Source organism: Streptopelia decaocto (assembly GCF_964273445.1).
Source record: "Streptopelia decaocto genome assembly, chromosome: Z".
NCBI lineage: Eukaryota > Metazoa > Chordata > Aves > Columbiformes > Columbidae > Streptopelia > Streptopelia decaocto.
The window spans coordinates 48,822,481-48,846,163 of NC_138657.1; the positions used below are offsets into that span (position 1 = coordinate 48,822,481).

Consider the following 23,683-nt stretch of genomic DNA (forward strand, 5'->3'; position numbering starts at 1 on the left):
CAATCTATTAATTCCCCATGTCTACTGATACTGATTGTTGCCCTAACCCAGATGCAGGACCTTGCTCTTAGCCTTGCTGAACTTCATGAGGTTCACATGGGCTCATTCCCTAAGCTTGTCAAGGTCTCTCTGGGTGGCATCCCTTCCCTTTAGCAAATGAACTGCATCACTCATCTTGGTGTCATCTGCAAACTTGCTGAGGGTGCACTCACTACTGCTGTCTATCATTAGAAATGACTGTAACTCCTCTCTCTTGCAACTCAATAAGACTTCTCTGCACATCTTATTTCAAATAACAGGGCTTGGGTCAACAATTGACATTTGGTTGATGTCTGGGTGATTATTGCAGTAGTTTGGGAAACCAGTCAATGCACAGCTTTTCATTATTCTTTTTGGTGGCATGTTGCTCGTGGGGACTAGAATTGAATGGCTGTGTTATTGTGGAAGCCTGCGGAAACTTTGAGGAGGTAGTAGTTGCTCTGAACACTATTTGTTTAGCATTTTTGCATGTGTTATGGTTTAAGGCAAGGCGGCAATAAGCTGTGGCAGACACTCCCTGTTACCCCCTCACTTCCTCCCACCACTTTCCTTTAGATTGGAAAGATGATAGGAAAGATAAGGAGGAAGGAAGAGAGACTTAGACTTCAAGTTAGAAGGTTTTAAAGGTTTTTACTCATGCTACTAATAAATAGAGAATACATACAAAATACACAAAACCAATCTCGAATGCTTGATGCGGAGTTGGTGTCACTCCAGCAGCAGGAGCTGGGTGTATGGAGCTGGTGGCTCCAGCAGCTGTAGCTCAGGCCCCTGGAAGTCATGGGCAGGACTTCACAGCAAACTGGAAACTGGTTGCAGGATGCAGGGCCTGAGGCCTGTAGATCACAGGCAGACAGGCAGGGTCCTCTCTAGACGTCAGCCGTGGTCGAAGAGAGTTTGACCCTCATGATCACCCTCTTATATAGGGGGTATGGCTATTATGGGCTGGAATACTTAATTGGTCAGTTTAAGTCACCTGTCCCATCCACACCTCCTTAAACACGCCACTCTCAAGACGTAACGTGGGAAAACTTATCAGTCTTTCTTGGCTACCATAGTAATAAATCTAAACATGAGCTTCTTCAGCATTCTGTTGGTCTTCTTATCAGCACCGAGTACAGCATCTGAGGAAAAATATGCAGGCTAAAACTCAGAAAAGTACAGCCACCTAGAAGAACTTAGCTGAAAGAAAAATGACTAAAAGAGATCTGGTCTTGTTTTTAACAAAACCAGGACAGCATGCTAATGTTAGTTTATCTTAAAAACACACTAACCAACAAAAAAATTGAAGAACTCTCCACACTTGGAGAAAAGGAAAAAGGAAAATCTACTCAATATGAGTTTTTATAAACTCGCTGTTGGGGTGTGGAATGGAATTGTGAGGTAGTTAAAGAGACTTAGGGCAATTTTTGATCTGAGATGTAAGGAAGAGGTTTCTTCAGGCATTTTGCAACTGTGACAAAATTATTCTTGTCATTTTTGGGTCAGGCTTATGTTTAGGTTTTCAGTGTGATAGAAATTTATTTATCTGTTCTTTTAAATACAGTCTGTTTCTATTGAAGCTACAGATCTATGGATTTTTAGAATCTTTACAGATCTGTACATTTGTACGGGTCAAGTATATCTGTAATTAATGGATCTGACAATAATATTAACAGCTTAGGTATGACAGTTCAGTGATTTTTTTTCTTAAAGTTGTTGTGGCTGATACTAAAATCAAAATGTAGTTTATAAAGTAACTTTTTCTTTAATGTTATTAAAGGAAAACTGTGAATACTTTCTCTGCCAGAATTTCACAGAAATAGGCAGTTGATTATTACAGCCTATCAGAGCTGTAGATGTGCTCCTTTTAACATCAAGCATCACTTCAGAATGCAGGATGGCCATTATGCATGACCTATGCAAACTCCTTCATTCTGTAAATCTTTATTTCAGAGAAGTTTTAGGTAACACTGCTTTGTGATGGCTCTCTCAGGCTGTCTGCCTGAGTTCTTTAACATAGATTTGGCTTGTTTTGGCTTTTAGCAAGTTTTTTAAGCTTCTTTTTATATAGATATCTTGAGATAAAATTAGTGTAATTTTGTCTTAATGCAAGGTTGGGGTGGCTGATATCACCGATGAAATAAGTCTTTCAGATGCTGATTAAAGCAGACAGTTTTTTTAAGTATTTTGTGTTAGTATTTAGTAGTTCTTCTATTTTTCAGTTCTCTGCACTGGGTGTTTAACTTGCATAGCTTGAGTTGTCTGAATTAACTGTTTCTAGTGTAGCGTGTTCTCAGGCTAAGAAGTCCACAAAAGTACCCTGAGCTCATGTTGGTTCCATTTCTGAGAATGTGTACTTGGCAGACTTCTTTGAGTGTTTACTTAATTTGATGTGGAAGGAATATTGATAATACATCTGACTTTTTTTTTTTTTAAATATGCTCCTGTCCACCTGTACTCTCAATAGATCTTCAGGACTAATGTGTAAATAAAGAATTGTGCTTTTAGTATTGTCAGCACTTGCTTCATGATTTTTGCTAGATACTATTTTTTCTGTTATCAAAGGGAATATGGGTATGAGCTTCAAATTCATCTACAAGGAGGGTTAATTTTAGAAGCAACAATTTACATTTCATTCTTGTTTGTTCTACAGCTTGTTTCTTCTGTGTGTGCTTATGTACATATAAATTGTTTTAGATTGCAGCTTCTTATGGAAATGTGATTTGTATCTTCGAGCCAGTTAGCCTCTTGAAGCACAACAGCAGTCATCATAATGTAAGTAATTTGTCACTCCTTAATTTACTCGGTTATAAAACCTGACTCGTTTTTCTCGTTTACTTTGAAATAAGACAAAGAAATCTTCAATTTTAATGCTGGAATAAAATTGAGGTGTAAGATGGTCCTTTGGAAGTGAAAGTGGTAGATGGAGGACAGAGACATGTTATATGAAATAGTTCTAAAAGAAATAGGTTTTGCTGTAGTACTTCATATTACTGATTTATCTAACCCTGCGATTCATAACTGAAACATTCCAGAACCATAAAAGATGTGCATGCCCCATTTTCCAAAGGGTAGAACCGTGACAAAAGGAATTCCTTTTTGAACCATCCCGTGTAGCCATTACGTTCTGGTGTGGTTTACAATTCTTTTTTTAACTTTGGTTTATGAAGTTGCATGCTCTTGGTCGAATCTGTAGTAGTTTCAGAAAGTGTATGGCTTTCTTAGTCAAATTTGACTGAATGCTTATATTTCAGTATTATAACCATGAATAAGAATAATATCTGTTCTTTTGATATCATGGCTTAGTTTCAGTGGCAGTGGTTTAGTGAATTGGTGGCCAAAATCTTAGTATCTGTCTAGTAATGAGATATAGAGCAAGTTATTCAACTATGCTTCTTAAATGGAGTGGATTACTTTTATAATTGGAGTCTAACTGAAGTCAGTTTGAGAGCTTTGGCGATTGCTGAAGGAGCTTCTGTCTCCCTATTGAGAGCTCTGGTCTCTCCATTTCTATTAATTAATTTAGATGGCCATATAGTGGACTCCTTTACACTAACCAGCTCAGTCATTTGGCACCTGGTCATTCATTAAATAGCTGCTATATTGTGTGTGTATATATATATGTGTGTGTGTGTGTATCTATCTATCTAAAATATTTTATACCACTGGAAGGCAGTTGAAAAAAATTATGGTAAAATGTGACTTCTTATGCTCATATGAACTTGTTAGAAGTACTGTTTTCTTTTTTTATCGTTGGAGCTATTGAATTCATCCTGAAAGTTTTTCTATACTAATAATCACTATGCTTACCTTGAGACTTTGAAGTCAGCGTAGTAACTGTAAGCAATAGAGGAAGCATTCTCCACCCATGATTGGCTTTCATATATTTATAATTGAAGAAACAGTTACTTCATTCTTACAGTTAACCTCTAGGCAATTATTTCCAGCACAATTAAGTTGTTGTAGGATCGTCTCTGTCTTCCATTTACTAGAATGTGCTGTTTCAGAAATACTTCATTTAGATCCTCGTCTGCAGGTACTTTACTGTTTTCTACCAAACTGCTGAAAGATTTAGTTGTTACATTTTAACTTTCACATATATTGATTTGATATATTTTTGAGTTGGGGATGATACTTTAAAAATGTTTGTCTTTGTGAATTAAGAAAATAGTGTTGACTCTCTATATTATTTCCAGTAATGATTTCAGTTTCTTTTATAACTTAAAGCATCAAAGGTTTGCAAGCTATTATGAAAACAGACCAGATAAATATTTTGTGAATTTAATCCTCAGCTTGTTCCAGTGAATGAAGTGGTGATCCAAAATCTAAAGATAGTTGACTGTCCAGTTGTACATTTAAAAAGGACAGAAGTGTCATGTATGTTATCTTGACCTTATTGAAATCCTCTAATTCAACAATACTACTAATATAAAATGCTAGATGCATATAGTGTTTCTTTTTTCATACATATTTTTCAAAAATAAAATCAGACTTCCCTTTAAAAAAATCTTAGATTCCAATGATGATTTTATGTACTGAATATTTTTCAAGCTATATTTTTAAAATAGAAAGTTAGAAACTTCTGCTTGCATGATCAGATTAATAGAAAGCTACTTTGTTTTAAAATCAGAATGTATCCGTTTTTATTAGGTAAGTAGTCATTTATTTTTAAAAACATCCTTTGTAGAAGTTGGAGAGTGCAGTGAAGGTGTACTATTTCTGTTACAAAAGGGGAAGGGAGGAGAAGGAAACATTTTCATGCTAATGTTTGTGAACACTTAACATTTCAGACATTACATTATCAGTGGCAAAAGAATGCTCAAATCTTACTGGAAGCCATAGCACATAATCTAACATGGGATCCCACAGGTAAGAAGAAACAACTAACTGTTTGGTACTGCAACTAATTTTTTATTTGAATTTTGCCATTCTTTGAGGGGAAGAGTAGGGAACACCCAAGGGGAGTAAAATCTACCTTTGTCACTTGTTATAGCAGAGCCAAAGTATTAGGTGCATCTGTATGGTCTTACTTGATTATCCTAATCTCAGTAGTATCTGATGTTTAAAAACATGACTTAAATTGTAGGTGTTTGTTGTGAAAAAGGAATGTCTACAGTAGCTCTAGGTGTTTCTTTTAGATAATAACTACTTTGAATTAATTTTCACTATTTGGACTGTAGATACTCAAATCAAACTGTCTTATAATCCCTGAGATATCTTCTTGCAAGATTGGCCCAGTCTGTATCCATGAAGGGGAATGCATAAAAGGCACACTGCTATTATGGTAACTTTGCTGTAGAGAAGGTGTTAAGATGATATCTGGCTAACTTTGTTCTGCAGTTTTGGCCTCACAAAATGTTTTCTTTCTCTGTGTTTATGGAAGTCCATATTTTGCTAGTTGTTCTGTAGTTATTGTTAAAAATATTTGTTTTAGGCACTCGTCTTTTGACTGGTTCCAGTTGTCTTCAGCTTTGGTCCAATGTTCCTTTGGAAAACCCTCCTGACAGTGATAATACTGAAAGAACAGATGTTGGACTTGGAGAGTGGAGGTGTATCTGGCAGTGCAAGTAAGAAACTAATTTAAAGACAAGTAATTCCTTTTCCTTGCTGATTCTTACCTTTCAGATTATATACTTATTGTATTTCAATGCCAGCTTATTCTATACTGTTATTTGATAAACATTATTGATAATAAATTTGAATAATATTCCCCTTGAATACGTGACATTTCTTTCTTTGTATAAGATCAATTGTAACGTGTTTTGGGGTAGTTTATGTTCTTAGGCCATTCTTCAGTTATACTGAACACTGGTAAAATACTGAGGGAAGCCTGCTCTAGAGTCTGTTCCAGCAGACTTTGTTCCTTGTGCAAGAAGTAAGATGAAAGCTGCATATTTGAAAAGCATTGTGCTTGTAGCACTGCTAAAATAAACTTCCTTCTCTGTCCAATGTATCATGCCTCTCTTTCCTTCTTGCACATTGCCCCCCTTTTATACCTTTTTCCGTGCTTATTCTGTATGTTTGGAACAGTCATGCAAAGATAGGTGCATTCTGGTTTACTGCTTCTCTGAATTCTTATCTTGTATTCATGTTGATTAATCATTTTAATCTTTGTGTCTGTGTATTAGTACATTCAGAAGAGTTTCAGTTTAGTACTTTAGTTTATAAGACAATTTAAATCACTGTCTGTCCTGCCACAAGAAGATTTTACTAATGCATCAGGTGCACTGTTCACTGGGGTCCAGCATACCATGTGGCACTCTCTTTGAAGAAGTGTCGGGCTGGAGGAACTCACCTGAAATTATTCTTTGAGGCATTAAATGTTAGTTGGGTAGTTCACTGGATATACCTGAAAAAAATCCTTTTATAATTCTTCAGTTGTTCCTTTTTCTGTGTACTCTCTAACTTTTATCAACGATGTCTTCAAAATCCCAACATCATCCAAAGGACAACTGAAAAAATTTCCTTTGAATATGATGGACTTCTAAATAAAAGAAGTTGAAGACTTACTCCATTTATTGAGACACCTGCAAGACCTTCTCAGCCTCCTGAGAGGTGGAGCTAGCCTATAGATAGAATGCCGTGGGCATGGTTTCAGAGTCTGGAGTTGTGGTATCTGTAGTCAAGATCATACTGCTTTTCCTCTCTCACTTCAATAATATGTTCTACATTTGTATTCTAAATGTTAAAGAAGGCTTCATAGCTCTCCAGCTGTTTCCCTCTTTTAAACTCTTTCATGGAGGAGAGCTGAGTGTTAGGTCTTTTGAACTAGTTCACCCTAAAAAGGGTCCACAGAGCTTGCTGTGTCAGTTCACCTTGTATGCTTGTATGTCTTCTGGCATTTGTACTTCAGTTAGATTTAGAATAGTCTTTCCTTAAGGAGAAATTTGAAAGATAGGGATTTTGCAGTACTGTCCAAACAAAGCATTCCCAAATGTTTTTATATCAGCACTGCTAGGAGAACGTTGCTGAAACTTCAGTGAAAATTGACTTCCTCTGATGCACGGCTTTTGTAATTTACTTACTGCTGTTACTGCATACACTAAATGCATCATGCTTTTGTTTGTCTCATGGCTAATTTAATACTTCTTGAAAGTGAGGTGTTGCAACTTGTTATATGTGCCTAATAAATTCAGGATGAAAATGTACACTGTATTTGTGCTGCGCAATTAAATTCTTCTATGTTCTTGTTGCTATTAATAGGGCTATCGCTTAGGCAATAGCTCAGTGCTTCAAAACCTGTAGAAGAAGCGCATTTATTAGTACTTCCCATGGAAGTAAAACACAGCAGAAATTAACCACATACTTAGGTTTAGATTATTTTGCTGCGGCATCTTTTACTGATGTGACTGTTAATGTAGAAACTACTTTAACCTACTTCCTAACTCCATTTTTCTTTTTGTGCCTTTTTGTTTTATTGAGTTACAGCTGTAGGAGGTATGAGAAATTGAGATGTTACTCGGATAAGTTGGAAGACTGCAGAATTCAATCTGAAATACAAATGATTGTGAGGTGGAAGCAGAGCATATCTGCATAGTTTAATCTGTTAGCAGCCGTTCTCCTCTTATATTTTGGAATACTGGATATTGTAGCATGCTCAGCTGCAGCTTTTTGGTTTTCTGTTTTTTCTATGTGAATACAAGTATGTGTTACACACACTCCTAGTCCTTTCAGACTTTGCTAAACCCTGAATTGTTTCACACCATACAATGAGCACTTCCATGTAGGAGTTAAATCACTTTCATGAGTACAAGGGGAAGAAACTGTTCATAGTTCTGAAGAAGTTCTTAAAAACTTATTTCCTGGTTTTGTCTTTATTTCATAGAACTGCTTCTCAGGTTTGTTTAATGAAATTCTCGCCAGATGGGGAGTTTTTTGCTACTGCTGGAAAGGTAAGTAATTTTTCTAATTGTTTTTTACTAATTCAGATAAGCTATTAAAGCAAACAAATGAAACAAAACCACAGTTTTGTTTGTTTGTTTGTTTGTTTTAAAGGCTTTATAATGGATTTTTAAAAGATATCTATTTTTTTGCATAATGTTTCTAGTAATCTCCTATGCATCTTTAAATTTTGGTAAATAAGAATTTGCGAGAAAGATGCTTTGGGGGGAACCCAATAAATATTATCTATCCTGTTTGGTAAACATATCTGTATGCCTATTTATGAACACAGAAGAGAATTCACATTCCATAGGTATATTCTCACATAGTTCATGGCAGAGTTTGTGGCTAATCTTACAGATTATTTCTGTATGCTCAGCATTTAGTGGTTTGTCACAAAGCAATAAAACCCTTTAGTAAAATAAGTTAAAAAGTTAAAGCAAAATGTCACTGTCATATCTTTGCACTTCCCAAAATAATAACAGACTCATCTTTTGTTTGTACTACAAAACTTGTTTTTAAGGTTTCTTAAGAGAATAGTATCCTAACAAGTCAAAGGAGAAGAAAATGAAAAAGTGTGACAAGCCCATATAAGAATGTATATTACTTGTTAAGAGATATGAAACAAGTAGTTGTTTTCTGTAAATAATACTGTTGTTTTTATTAGAGAGTAGAGTCACGTTGACATTGGTCCAAAAGTTCTGGTAAGAATGACAGACCCATCTTTTGAGAATTTATGGAATGTGGGGGAAAAATAAAGTTTTCAGGTTACTGTTTTTAAAAAAGAAACAGAAAACAGATGCATGTAGGCATCAAGTCTGTGCTACTGACTAAAGAAACTAGCAGACACTGCAGAATTATTAAAATGCAAAAGACATGCTAGTATGTAAGGTTAATTAGGACAGTTACTGAGATTATTGAAAACCTAGTTTAAATGTCACAGAATCCAGAGCAGAATTAACCTGACAGAATTGACCTTTCAGACTTAAGAATGAAAGATGGTTCTGCAGTTTGGTCTAGTCCATCTCATGAGTGTGAATGAAAAATTAGTATGTACATATAAAGATTGCTTAGAACGGTGTTTGATGTATTAGTAGTATGTGGAACTTTGCTGTTTGGATCATAATGTACCTTAGTACATGCTTAAAGCACAAAGATTTGAGAATTGTTCAGTCTGCAAATAAGTCTTGCTTTTAAAAGTTAGATGGCATGCATATTTCTGCAATTCAGTTATATACATCAAGAACAGATGAGTAATACACATTTTGCGTAGTTGTTTTGGTTTTCCTCTGAAGTGTGCAATTTCAGATCATTATGCTTGCTTAGAAGATTGTTAGGCATTTGCTATCTTTAAGGAAGAGAAAAAGATGTAACCAATCTGTAAAATAATCTGAATTTCTAGTTAAACTTTATTCTAGTTGGCTATCATTTCCAACACGTGAAGCAAACTACTAGACTTTCTTGATTTAAAAAAAAAAAAAAAATTATACTCCTTATAATACCAAAGCAACAAGTTTTCATGCTCCACTCCTGTTTTGCTTATGTGGGATGTCATATTGCTTGCTGTATGTCCTGTGATGTCTTTAGCCCGTTTACAGTCTGAAAGAAGAGTTATTCCAGTGATACTTAAGATAACTATTACTTACCAAATTGGTTGAGTTGTACAGGTTTCATATTAAAAACAAGTGGTTTGTCATTGTTGTCAACATGAACTATAGATGTATTTCACTGATTTTTAATGGGTAGGAGTTAATATTTATTTTAAAAGTCACGTTTTAATGGATTCTAGTGTTATAGTGTGACTGAATTTTGAAAAAATAAATTAATCTGCAAATAGCTCCTGTGGGGTAATATGCTTGCAGAGTTTTTCACTGGAATGTCTTTTGTCCTGTTGCGTTAACTTACATTATAAACTCATGCAAAGCACAATTACTAAATAAGTAGGAAAAATTACTAAGTAGGAAAACTAATAATGTATTTTTTTACCATAAATTACTAAGTTAATTACTTGCCTTTAGAATATTTAAAATGCATCTTCTGTGTCTTCTTTCTTTGTTTACTTTTTTTATGAGGGAAGATGCTGGTCAGCAAAACAACCTCTCCCCAGTAAGGTTAAGCATACTCAGGTTAATACAATATTTTGGTACCATTCATATTTAAGAATTGATCAACAACTTGTGAATCTAGATGCAGATTAATTTATCTGACCCTTAAAGTCATAAGGACAAGGACACTAGTGACATGTTTTTTTCAGTTTGTATGTGTGTATCTAAGGAAAGCAGAATGTGCAGTACTGAGCTTGATTTTTTGAGGTATCATCTTTGACCTTTGTTTGTATTCCTAACATTTAAATCTCTGTGTGTAGGTTTTGGGGGATTTCTGTCAAAGTACAATAAGTTGTATTAACACTTGAAGTTGTAGTACAATAAGTACAGTAAGTACAATAAGGTGTAGTAACACTCAACCTGGTACTGCTTGTGCCTTCGTGGTTAGAAACTGGCAGCTAATTAGGAGAGGTGAAATTACATCCAAGTTAATAATGGCAGGAGAGTTTAAAATGAAACCCTGCTACCATGCCTTCTTTATGATTGGGTTTTGAAGTTCTATTGACTGAACTGACTTTGTGTCATTGGAGAAGTATTTTACTTTAAAGAAAAACAAAAACCCAGGAGACATATCAGAAGTACTACAAGTGCATCATATTCTTATGCAAGGTAGTTTTTTTTACTGTCTTTTTTTCTTTCTCCAGGATGATTGTCTTGTGAAAGTATGGTACAACACAGACAGCTGGCGATCAACGATAACACCACCTGGCCCAAGTCCAGAAAAACAAGGAAAGGTTGATTTTTCATTTGTTTATTTGGCTCATCCTCGATCAGTAAATGCGTTTTCATGGAGGAAGACCAGCAAATTCATGCCACGGTCAGTAGTCCTAATAACCTGAGTTCTGTAAATTACCCAAAAAAATCCTCAAACTGTGCAGTCTTCCCAGCTGTACAGTCAACTGTTACCCAAGTTGTACAGTTGACTTCAGTTAATAATTGAATTTGCACAGCTTGTTTATTGCTTGTGTGTGTTCCTATAATGCCTTCACACTGGAGTTCTTGAGAGGATGGTAAGGATCCTCTTAACTGAGAAGGAACTGCCAAGATAGAAAGGGAGTCCCACAGACTGGATTAAAGATTGGACTAAATATGAAACCAGCTCTTGCAAAATTACCTCTCTTGCAATCTTTTTCATTGCACTCTCTTAAATGACCATTCATGCACTTGGTCGTAGCTTGTTTCTCTCTTTCTGCTCTAATGGATCAGAGTTATTCAAGAGTCCTTTCAGTTTGGCACCTTCTCAAACATTTGAATAATTCTATGTCTTTTCATTTATTTATTTAACTAGTACGAAACAAGACCTCTGTATCTGGAAATTGAATTAAAATGATCATTTGGAATTGATATTTTGGGTTTGATTTTAGATTTTTTTTTTTTTTTTGGTGTTCTGACTATTCGAAAGTGGCCTGTTTCTAGTTTACACAAGTAGTTGCAGTCTCAAACTGAAGTAACATTAGCAATTTTGTGCCCTGCAACCATTTTTTGCCACATTTTTCAAAATAGCAGACATTTGAATTAGCATACCTTTTATATGCATGACAAACAAGTTTATGCTGTCTTTTATACCAGCTTTTAAGTAGAACACTCTTCATAAGACCATTACTGTAGTCCTTAGTTCAGTTTTGAAAGTCTACCTACTCCATGATGCCGAAGGGAGTTTGCTGCTGGACATTTGAGTTAGATGATCCATATAGTTTTCAAGTCCCAGCTAACACTAAATTGCGCACTTACATGAACTGGGCACCTGAGGATCTGCTTAGTTTTTTTCAGTGCCTAGTTTAGGTTAATTGGATTTTTTTTATATATAAGTAATACAAACTGCATTTGGAAAAATAGTAATTAAGAAAAATTTGCTTGGTTTCTTTGTTTTGAACATATAATTTTGTAAGTGCTATATAACAGTAAGATCAGGAGAACTGAGAACAGGTATCCAGAATATGATTAGCTTTTTATATGAAGGACTTTGAAAAGAAAAACTTAAATTTTGCTGTTTTGGCTATGGCATTCTGTAAACTGAAATCCATGATTTGGTGTTGCATAGTTGTGTAATGAACTTTGAGGTAATTTATATTCAGATATTTTAATTGATATTAAAGCCTTTCATACATCATTTGTTTTCCTAAGAATGTATTGTTGAATTTTTTTTTGGTATGTTGAAGTTACTTGGTGCAATTCTGAAAAGTTACAGTGGAAAACTCTTTGGTACTGTTGGCTTATTTTGGTGCTATATGATAGTAAGCATTTTCTTCACACCTTAAATTTTCTTTCTTTAGCGGTGCTGTCTGCAATGTACTCCTGACTTGCTGTAAGGATAACGTTTGTCGTCTCTGGGCAGAGACTTTATTACCCAGTGACAGTCTGTTGTATGGTGGAGGATACAACAATTGGAGTGAAGCAGTGAACTCCACAAACAACTTTAAGAGAAATACTTCAAGTAAGGAAAAAGTGCAAAATGCGTTAGAGGTAAGAAATGAAATTGAACAGTGAGAATAAACATATATGCACATGTAATTTTAGACAGGATTGTGATTAGTAACTTAAACGCCTATCATAAACTGAAGTCCTTTATGCCATAGGTGTGTGTAAAATGTTACGAAAGAGTCAATTTACTTTAGATCTTCCTTTAGAAGACACACAGTCCTTATGTCACTGTCACTTCTGCGTATTTTGCTTTGGTGACTGAAGCAAAGTGCTTTGCAGTATCTAGTTCAAAGGGCCTGGAGCAGTGTATTGAACACATATTGTATATAGGTTATGTGAAACCCACTAATGATGCTGCCTTAAAATGTATAGTAGGGGCTCGTTTGTTACCTCTGAATTTGTGGGATGTTCTCTGGTTTCTGCAACTGGAAAAAACGTAGTAGTATGGAGGGAAGAAATATAACCTTTGTTGCCTTTCTGTTGTAATCCTCAAGTAGAGCAGACTGCTAGTGAGCTGTGTCTCTAAGGCAAAGGATTTTCATGGATAGTGTTTTCTAACCAATGGGAAGCAGAGGGAAATTGAAGCATTAGTGCTCTCCTACAAAGTTATGTGGAGAGTATGTAAACATTGTGCTCTGATCTTGATGGGAAGGGAAGTTGGAGACAGCTCTGGGTTCTTGTTGAAAATAAGAAGCAGCATTAGATATCAGAAATAGTAGTTATATAAAAATTGGGAGAAAACTATTTTACATGAGCATGCTGTGGTAAGATGCAAAGGATAGCAAAGGAGGAAGAGTGCCAGGAGTGTAATACCATCCTTAATAAAAACAGTGTACCTTCTTGTACCTTTTCGTGCCTATATAGGTATCTACAGCACAATGGCCTTAAACTGTGCAGTATGTGGAGTGAGACTTTTTAATACTGGTGTAGTCAGTCTTAAAAATAGATGTTTCCAAGGGAAAAATAGTCAATTTGCATAAAGAGTTAAGACCTTAATACTCATTGGGCTGTTACGATGGGAGTGGAAGTACTGATCCAATTGGAGTGAAAGTACTGATCCAGTTTTTCAGTCTCTGAAATAAGATTATTCAGATTTGCTGCTTATTTTTTTTGTTCCGAATCTTGAATAAGCATGGTATACATTTATGAAACACAATAGTAATTTCTGTTTAAGTATAAAAACTGTATGAACATTGTTTGCCTGCTGAAATACGAAGCAGTTACTATGTCAAAGTACTGTATGGGCCTTCACAAATTAATCTGAACACACTGGTATCTCTCTACTGCAGACACAATGTGAACACTGATTTTTGTAAGAAACTATTCTGATGCTTCAAAGTAGGTTTTAAACAGAAAAAATATTTAGTGAGTATCTAAATAAACACAGATGAAATCGGCTTCCTTGTTTTGAAAGGAATTTAAAATGACACCTTATTCTTCATGCAGTTAAACCTGAGGCACTTTCGACGAGGACGGAGGAGGTCGAGTGGTCTTGCAGCTCATACTGGATATGCTCCACATCAGCAAGATCCCCACGAAGTTCACAGGAATGTCCCTCCTCATGCAAATGCACTTTGTCACTTCCATATTGCTGCCAGTATCAATCCAGCCACAGGTAAGAAAGGTGGCAAATCCTTGCTACATGGTGAGCTACAATTTCTGTTATGTCTGTGTTATCTTTAACTGGCTCAGATGTATTTGTACAGTATTTACATGACCATGCAAAATTGGTAGTATGTTGGTTTCATTCAATTCATGGAAGAACCTTCTACTGTAATGAAATTATTTGAATAAATTTCCTTTACCGTAATCCCATCTTTCCTTTTTAGTCATCTTTTAACTGAGATTCACAGCAGTCTGAGATGCAGAAGGCTAAATATTTGTAACTGGAGTTACAAATCTGCTGGGAATTATGTATGATATTGGGAGCATACTGAGAAATGAAAGATTTCTAAGCTGCTTAAAGTGAGCATCTGACACTAAGTATATGAAATAACGACAGATTCCTGCACTTCTGGTCTGTCTGTGAATCAAGCGAAACACACCCTCATTCTGTGTTCCATAGACTTTAAATTTCTCTTGCACTCAAGCAATATGTTGATAGATATTAAGGAAAATCGCCTATGGTCACTAATATTTCCATCTTCATAATCATTTGTGTATACTGAAAATGAAGTGAATGTCTGCTCATTGGAAAACCGAATAGAAATGCAATGTTGAATGCCTTTCATTAAGGTTTTATTGCTGTGATGTGATTTTTCTGTGTCTAGAGTTAATGAGCAAACATGTATTCCTTTTCTTAAACTAGTTAAGATCTGTCCTATAAATATTATTTTTAATTGCTTTTTTGTTCCTACCAGCACTTGTTTGAAAGACCAGTTTTTTTTCCTAGAGGCATTTATAATTAGTTCCTATTTGTAGCTGTACAGTCTTTGGTACAATTATAAAGAACTATTGGTTTCCATTACCGTTGCTGGGTTAAGCAAACTGTGAACAGTTTATCCTGTAAGATTACTGTTAATATTCACCTTATTAGTGTTGGTTCATGATTATTTTAACATATGACTGGAATCACATCCAGCCTACCAAAAGGAAACTTTGCAGTTTTCTGCTGTAACATCAATGCTGTATTATTTCTACAAGAAATGTCTCCAATCATTACATACGTTACTACTCAATGTTACAAAGGAAGATTTTTCCAAAGCTTTTTGGAGACTTGTATCATAGTTCTTCTCTCTGCACTGCTGCATCTTCAAATTGCACAGGGAGCTATCTATCCTTTTCATGTGGTTAGCTCATAATCTTTAATCTTTTTTAATATCTACTCAGAATGCACTTCTTTCCTTGTTTGTTTATATAGAATAACTAAGTAAAATTTAATTTTGCTTTTAATAGTCTTTACAATATAAATGTACCCAACAACAAATTCACAGAATGGGTATAAAAATGGTTTTGGAAAAGAATGGTAGAAGATTTTCCTAGGTGTCTCACACCTGTCTTTGGCCTTTTTAGTTGTGTATTCCTTCCATGTTATCTTCTGGTTTGTCTTATTCATATTTACTGTAGCTTCATCTTCCAAAGAGAGGTCAACAGAATTCTTCCTTCCAGGTTCTGTTTTTGCAACATATATTATGATATTTTTGAGAGTGGCATTAATTTGCCTTTCTAGGAAGACAGACTGTATTTCTTAAGTGCTCTGTGTTCCTCTTGTCCCTCTCCCCTGCTGTGTCTCCTCTCCCCCCGCTAAAAGATTTTCTGGTAGTCATGGTGGTCCTTTCTTCTATCTGTGTGCTCTCAGTTATCATTTGCTTGGGCTAGACTGCAGGGTAAGTAGTTAACTGGCTTTGGAAAAACAAACAAACAAAACAAGAATAGGAGTTAAAAGTATTTTGTCTCCCAGGGCATGGAATTTAAATAAGGCTGGTCAAATAGGGAGCAGGAGAGAGACGGGAATATATATGGAAACTTCTAGGTGGGAATTAAATGCAGGTTGAGCTTTTTTCTAAGTTGGCTGTATGGCCCATTTGAGGAAATTGCGGTAAATCACTTAAGTGCTTTTTAGCCACACTTAATTTAGATGTTGCTCTGCAGCAGTCTGATATTTGCTTCTGTCACTTGCATTGTGATTACTACTTTGTTTTTCACAGCCACCTGGGACACAAGGTAACATAGTAGAGCAATAGAATCTATAGGAGTCAGAAATTCTGGATGTGTATGGTGGCATTACACAGGACATCATCTGGTTGCTGCACTAGTTTTTGCTATTGTAAGCCCTGTCATATGTGGTCCTTGATTACAGTGTATGCTTACTGCAGCCTCCATTGTGAACTGAATGTTGGGAAATTATGTTTAAATCATTTGGTTCATACTGCACTGAAGTAGCACAAGACAAGGTAAATGAACCTGTTTGAACAGTGTTACATGAAGATGTAACAGCGCAGGGCTGTACTATAATCCTAATGTCACTTTACCAAAGAAGCCTCCATGTGCAATGTCTTACGGTAGCAGTCACGTGATTTCATACTGAAAGTAGGTGATGTTGAAAGGAAAAGGAAGTGGCAATACACTTAGTGTATTCTTTTTTCATGGTAGGGTTTCTGCTTGAAAACAATTTATCTGAAATTATTTTTTAACCAAACTACTTTATTTTCAAAAATGTTAACATGTTTTTCTGATAGATATTCCTCTGCTCCCTTCTATCACGTCGCTGAGTCTTGGTGAAAATGAAGAAAAAAGTGGACCTTTTGTTGTGCACTGGCTAAACAATAAAGAACTTCATTTTACCTTATCCATGGAAGTATTTTTGCAACAACTTAAAAAGAGTTTTGAACATCATTCTCCTGAGACTAACACTGAGGAATCTAATCAAATGGATGGCAGATTAGAAGAAGGTAAAAGACTTATGACAGACAAATGGCTTTCATTTTACAAAGTAATTTGTGATGTTCTTTCATGTGAAGTAAAGAGGTGGGGAACTTCTCAGGATACAGACAGATTACAGTAGTATTTCTGTGCGTTTTTTCCCTACCTTATGCTGGCAGTACCTAAGTGACTTTTAAAAATCTGTATCTAGAAATTCTGAATTTGCTTATGATTGTTCCAGAAATTGAGTTATTTATGCTGAAAATTGTAGTATTTACTTAGGCTAACCTGGATGCCTTTATATGAAAGTGTGTTATTTTACCATTTTTAAGGAAGCATATGCAACCTTAGAATTCACTTTTTTTAATATATATTAATGTACACCTAATTTAAATAGCTTTGTTCTATAACATAGTCAATTAATTTAAATATATACAGTTTGGATACCACTGTATTTGTTCTGCTTGTGCATACAAAAATTTTTATCAAATTGGAAAAATAAAAGTATTTCAAATTAAGGTGCGATATAAGCTGTTTTGCTTTGTTAGTCATTGACCAAGGTCCACTAGAGAATTTCTGGTTAAAATGTTCATTATTTTAAATTTTTGGTTAAATGGGTGGCTTATAAAAGACCTGAAGGGTGCTCCAGTGCCTGAATATCACTGCTTGCTGTACTTCTGCTTTTGAATACAATACATATATATCTGTGTGTTCTAGAAGTTGATGAAAATGGAGGTGAACAAAAGGGAAATCAAGAAAAGAAGGAGCTGGGTGATGATAAAACTACTACAAATTCAAGCCTTGTTCCTTTATCTTCTGCTATTATTGATCATGAAATTGAAGTACTACTTTCTGAATGGAATAAAAATGCTGACATGCTATTCAGCATACATCCTATGGATGGTTCACTGCTGGTATGGCATGTGGACTGGATAGATGAATACCAGCCTGGCATGTTTCGCCAAGTGCAGGTACTTTATTTTTTCTGGATTATGAATTGTTATTCAATGAGAAGTATGGTGAGAAAAATAACTTTAATACTTTTTCCCTCCATTTCTTTAAAATTCCAGGTGTCATTTGTCTCAAGAATTCCTGTTGCATTTCCGACGGGTGATGCAAACTCTCTTTGCAGAAGTATAGTGATGTATGCTTGTACCAAAAATGTTGACTTAGCTATTCAACAAGGCAAACAAAAGCCTCCTGGCCTTACCTGTTCTTCATCTATGCTTATCTCTTCTGGACACAGTAAATCAATGAACAGTTTAAAACTAAGTATCTTCACGCCCAATGTTATGATGATTTCCAAACATGCAGATGGGTCATTGAACCAGTGGCTAGTGAGTTTTGCTGAGGAATCTGCTTTTTCAACTGTACTCAGTATTTCACATAAATCCCGATATTGTGGTCACCGTTTTCATCTTAATGACTTGGCTTGCCACTCAGTATTACCACTACTGCTTACAACCTCACATCACAATGCTCTAATTTCACCAGATGTTGAGACTGCAAAACAGGCAAATGGTTCTTTAAAGTCTCAGGAGTCACCAGTACGACTTCAGAGTAGAGGCAATGCAGATATGACATCCCAGGATCCCAATGCAGTTTACAGTGAACTTATTCTTTGGAGAGTTGACCCTGTTGGACCTTTGTCCTTTTCTGGTGGAGTTTCTGAACTTGCTCGAATCAATTCTCTCCATGTTTCAGCTTTTTCAAATGTTGCATGGCTACCCACACTTATACCCAGCTACTGCCTTGGTGAGTTTGGTTTCCTGATTTCTGAAGTATTATAGAATAAAAGTAATATAACCTAATAAAGCTATTAAATAAATAATGCAGATATACTTGAATGTATTGGAAAAGTGTTAAGCGTGAGACGTTTATTTCACAAGTTTCTGAGCTGCTGATCCTTGGAAATTAGTTATTTCTCTGTGAAGAATTGCTGTGTTCTTCTGCCTTCATTTATGCATACAATATTTTAGGAGCTAATGCAGTAAAGTTCTTAGGCGATAGTGCACTCTTCAAAAGAGGTAGATTTTGCTCTGATTTGCAAATAGGATTCTCATTTATTTTCATATACAGAGTGTTTCAAAAAGATGGACCCAATATGTTATAATTACAGAAAAAAATCCAAACTGTTTAGTGAATTATCAACTTCTATAAATGCCCTGTGTTCCCTCTGGCTGCTGTATAGACTGGATGAGTTTCATTGATGAGGGGTTTGTGATTGCAGACCTATAGTGATTTCAAATTGGGTCCATCTTTTTGAAACACCCTGTACTTAGATTTGATTGCTGAGAGCCGCATTAAACTTTGTAGTTCTTGCTTGTGAACAGAAGTTAACAAGAGAGACTTTTTCTTATGCTATATTGCTTTCTTTCATAACTTTAAAATTGCCCTTTGCCTAAAAAAAGGAGCAATTTGGTGTTTGAATATTTGACCGGTTTGTGCATTCATATTGTTTAGGTGCATACTGTAATTCTCCAAGTGCCTGCTTTGTGGCCAGTGATGGACAGCATTTGAGATTATATCAAGCTGTAATAGATGCGAAGAAACTTTTATGTGAGCTCTCCAATCCAGAAATTTCTGTAAGTGAAAAGCTGTCTCATATTTTTGCAGTTTGGAACTTCATTCGGTAGCACTAGTTTCAGACTTATTTGTAACCAAGTTTGTTGCTGAGGATTTAATAGATTATGGTAGTTTAGCTCTGCTTATAAAAACAGATATGGTAAAGCTCTTTAGCATTATATTTTATTATTAGCATTGTATTAATAGCACTGCATTCCATTTAACCTCCATCTGTGCCTATTGAGGCAGGTCAGTGTTTGATTGGGAAATACCTCTGAAACGCTTGTACTACAAGGAATCAGAACAGAGCAACAAACTGTTTGTGTGCATTGTACATCCTAAGGGAAATTTCAGATGACAGCGCGGCTTGGGGAAAGGGCAATAAACTGCTGAATGTGAGACTTTGTAGATGTTCTCCTCACCTTTCAGCCATTGAAAACCATGGGGCTCTTGATAAAACTGGGAATGTTACCTGTGTTCTCAGCAGATTGTGACCACTGTATATTTAATTATGTAGTTAACATTTGCTTAGTGATTGCACTTACCTAGCAAGCTGTGCCACAGAAATGCACAAAACTGGGTTAACAAGATCATCACCTCCATTCTTTTTAAACAGAAATATGTTGGTGAGGTTTTTAACATCATAAGTCAGCAATCTACAGCTCGCCCAGGATGTATCATCGAACTGGATGCTATCACAGAGCTTGTAAGAACTTTTCCTGTATTCATTTTATACCATAATTAACTTGTTTAAAAAGTGTTAATATTAAAGCCTATACCTGTAGCTCTCCATCAGGTAAAGATGAGGTATTTAAGATTGATTCTAACATACTTGCTTTTTGTCTCATAGTACCTGTAAATGACAAGAATGTGAGTAATGAAGCTGCATTTTCTTGAGAAATCTTTCACTGATGTGTTTAACTTAACAATCAAGTTAAAAGTTCCCGTATTAGAGAGCAATCTTCAACAGTATGCTCCATGATGTTAACTTCTTTTGTGTGTTTTTACTTTTTTAGCATGGAAGGAAAACACAGTTATTCCATGTTTTTCAAGAAGACTTCATTTTAAATAACCATGAGAAGAAGGTACCTGAAAAGAGGAACAATTTATCAGACTCCGGTAAAGAATTCTTTTTGATAGAACATTGAAGACAGAATGTTATATTTTTCATTCCACAGAGGAAAAAGAACTTCTTATATAGCTTTTACAATGTTAAGGTCAAATACCTTACTTTATTTCAGATCTCTACATAACAAAGAAGAAAATCTGGTCTAATGAAAATTGTGGGTGTTTTACTTCCTTTAAGAGTAGCACACAACCAAATTTTAGATAAAGTAGCTTGAGTCATGAGGTACGCATCATGTATTGTATGAAACATTCCGTTGCTGATGCCTTTATTACATGAGCAGGAAGGGGTTTTAAGTGTAGAGTCTGTATTTGTAGAGTAGGACATAGATGAAGCTTACTTGCATCCTTTCATGAGGGATATTCATCCTTTGTATCAGCTAAATGCTGCTCCTCAAAACTTGAGTTACATAATAAAAGGCAGGCCAAACAAATCCCCCAAACCACAACTATAAAATATAATGGTGGACTGAGTCAGTGGTTGTGTTACATAGGCATCTCAATTTTCTTTTGTTCTGTTCAAATGAAATTATGTGGAAAACAAGGGTCAGAGTGAAGTTTGTGATACCAAGTAATCTACAGAGGGAATGCCGAATAAAAGAAAGCAAAATTGTGGAACAGTGTCAAAATGTTGCATAATAACTTGGTATACAAAATTTATTGTTGTTAGAAGAAAAGGGGGGTACCTGAACATAGTGATAAATTCTGAATTAGCTATTTCTAGTTGAGAAAGAGACTTGGAGTAATGGAGATAATCTATGAAAATGCCAACCCAGCTCTCAGTAGAGTTCAAAAAAATGCAAATGGGGTGTTCAAAATTAGGAACAAAACAGGGGACAAAAAAGTGTTACTCTACAGGATAAAATAATCGTATGATTGAATCTTCAGTATGATATATATAGAAAGACAGGTTTGTAGTGCCGATGGTACATTCTGAGCTTTAACTTTTAACACAAATTCAGGCAAATCTTTTGTCTTCTCAAAAAGAAAATGTTGACAGTTCTTCATGTGTGTACCTGTATTTGTAGTGGTTATTGCTTGTGATAAAGTACTGAAAAAAAAAAAAATACAAGAATTGGATGTAGTCAGACAATTGTGTTTGAATATTAGTTCACAATAGCTCGGTGTGATTATTTACTAGCCAGCAAAATTTAGTTCTGATTTCAGGTGAATAAGCCCTAAGATTTTCCTGTTCTGAATTTCATCAGGAAACCAGCAGAATGGATTCTCTGAAAAATTCTACTTAATAGTTATAGAGTATACTCAAAGCCATTCTTTACTACATATGTGGCATTTACATTTGAAGTCAATTCCTGTCTCAGTAGGTAAGCCATCTTTCTTGTAGTTTCTGTTTTGTTTGTTTTTTTTTTTAAAGTCACTATCTTGTGAATATATCTGCTATTCAACATGTTGTAAATTATATTTCAGCTTTTTGAAAAGAATTTGCAATTCTTCTATTACCATTTTTCATCACAACTCATTCTTTCTCAATTACTTCTTAATCTTGAGAATACTGAAGCTTTTGAGTTCAGCCTGAGCACAAAGTTTGGTATTTTTTTGTGCGTTCCAGCCACAAATATCTTTATCTGAAGTGTTAAGCTGTATTAAAACCAGATATTGTACTTCTCAGAAGTTTATTTTCTTCAGTTTTTGAGTTTACATGGAAGTTCTAAATTGGGCTGTAGTGTGAAGCACTTAAACATCAGAGGTAAAACTACAATTATGAACAATTTTGAAATTCTGAAATCTGCTGGTTCTCTTTCAGACTACCAAACTACCACAAAAACCATAGAACTTTAAGTAACCTAAGATATACTTCAGTAGTTTTCTGTTAACATGTAAAGATTTTAAGAACACATAAATCTGGTGTTGAGCACATAACAGAGGAATCTGTTATAATGCATGTTTCTGTCTTTTAAATGAAGTTGTCCTACTGTTGCTTTCAAAGGCAGAATTTCTTCAGTTATTTTAACTATTATTACGGTTAGTTTATAAGTGGTAAGAAGACTTTTAAGATAGAAGGCTTATATTTAAATTTTAAATTAAGATTCGAATTTTCTGATCTATTTACATGATGAGGACACTACTGATAAGGCTTTTCAACTAACCTGTTGGCAGTTTCCATGTTTCAAATCTATCAAATTCATACTTCAACTGCTGATTTTTATTAAAAAAAAAGTATTCATATCACATAATCTCCAAGACCCCTCATTTTAAGCAAATATTAACAAAGATTTTCTGAAAAATACCTTTCCCCAGTTTATAAGGTAAGACACGGAGGTCTTAGTTTTCTCTAGCTGCAGATATTTTGTGCTTCATGAAGCACTAATTTCTGTGGATAACCACATACATACTTCTTCATCTGCAGTTTTGTTTTTTCTGGTTACAGTTTGATTTCAGTCTAACGAGTTTAAATCTATAACTTCTCAACAGTTCTAGAATTTCAGAAGTACTTAATCTGAGGTGTGTAGCATTTTTCTTTAAATCTGAATTTCAGAATACTTTTTTTTTAAATGAAAGTAAAATTTTAAGTTATACTTTATTTGTCTTTTTGGAACTTTAAAGGTGAATATAATTACTTCTTAAGTTAAAAGACATAATTGACTTAACAATGCAAACTTTTTTAGATGACAAGATAGATTCAAATACACCTGAAGCAGCAACACAAACAGAAGAATTCTATGCTTCACCAGATCCAGAGAAGATCCAATCACCTTTCACTCAAAAGTATCGGGCCTGTAGAGCAAACCTTCAGAGCACCAGCTGGCTTACTCTGTCTTCCAAAATGGTGTATAGTCAAGAGTTGAATTTGCCGGAAGGAGTAGAGATAATAAGTGTAAAGCCATCAGCAGGTTTGTTATTTTTTTTTTAAAGAGTGAAATAAGGATGAACCTTGCCTTTGTGATGCTGGTCTTAAAAGGGAAATAAAATAATAGTAAGTTTGTTACTGGTTCAAATTAAAACACCTGTAGGTGGATCCAGAAGGTTTGCTAAAACTTGCTTGTCTGACTTTATATCTTGATACTTGGACTAATACTAAAATAAAGCTTTTATTTAACCTGTAATATTTATTGAATTTAGATTCTTGCGATAAAAGGAATTACAGAAACATGGATTTAGTTTTAAAGTAATTAATTAAATTTTTGTAGGATTCATACTTAAATTTTAAGGCTTCCATTAGTAGTCTTTCCAAAAAGACTTTA

General features: G+C 35.1%; 1 protein-coding gene across 5 annotated transcripts in view; it reads left to right on the forward strand.

The window, feature by feature from the left end:
* Positions 1 to 23,683, forward strand: part of DMXL1 (Dmx like 1) — an 80,084-nt gene that overhangs the window by 12,211 nt on the left and 44,190 nt on the right. For 4 of the 5 annotated variants that reach the window (XM_082075803.1, XM_082075805.1, XM_082075806.1 and 1 more), the window contains exons 3-17: positions 2,719 to 2,796; positions 4,812 to 4,890; positions 5,456 to 5,588; positions 7,847 to 7,913; positions 10,652 to 10,824; positions 12,281 to 12,470; positions 13,875 to 14,043; positions 16,607 to 16,819; positions 17,508 to 17,761; positions 17,861 to 18,545; positions 19,254 to 19,375; positions 19,972 to 20,061; positions 20,372 to 20,474; positions 21,689 to 21,805; positions 23,108 to 23,332. In XM_082075803.1, coding sequence (XP_081931929.1) covers positions 2,719 to 2,796; positions 4,812 to 4,890; positions 5,456 to 5,588; positions 7,847 to 7,913; positions 10,652 to 10,824; positions 12,281 to 12,470; positions 13,875 to 14,043; positions 16,607 to 16,819; positions 17,508 to 17,761; positions 17,861 to 18,545; positions 19,254 to 19,375; positions 19,972 to 20,061; positions 20,372 to 20,474; positions 21,689 to 21,805; positions 23,108 to 23,332 — 2,698 coding nt within the window. The remainder of the gene's footprint in view (positions 1 to 2,718; positions 2,797 to 4,811; positions 4,891 to 5,455; positions 5,589 to 7,846; positions 7,914 to 10,651; positions 10,825 to 12,280; positions 12,471 to 13,874; positions 14,044 to 16,606; positions 16,820 to 17,507; positions 17,762 to 17,860; positions 18,546 to 19,253; positions 19,376 to 19,971; positions 20,062 to 20,371; positions 20,475 to 21,688; positions 21,806 to 23,107; positions 23,333 to 23,683) is intronic. The other variant, XM_082075804.1, reaches the window with a different exon arrangement.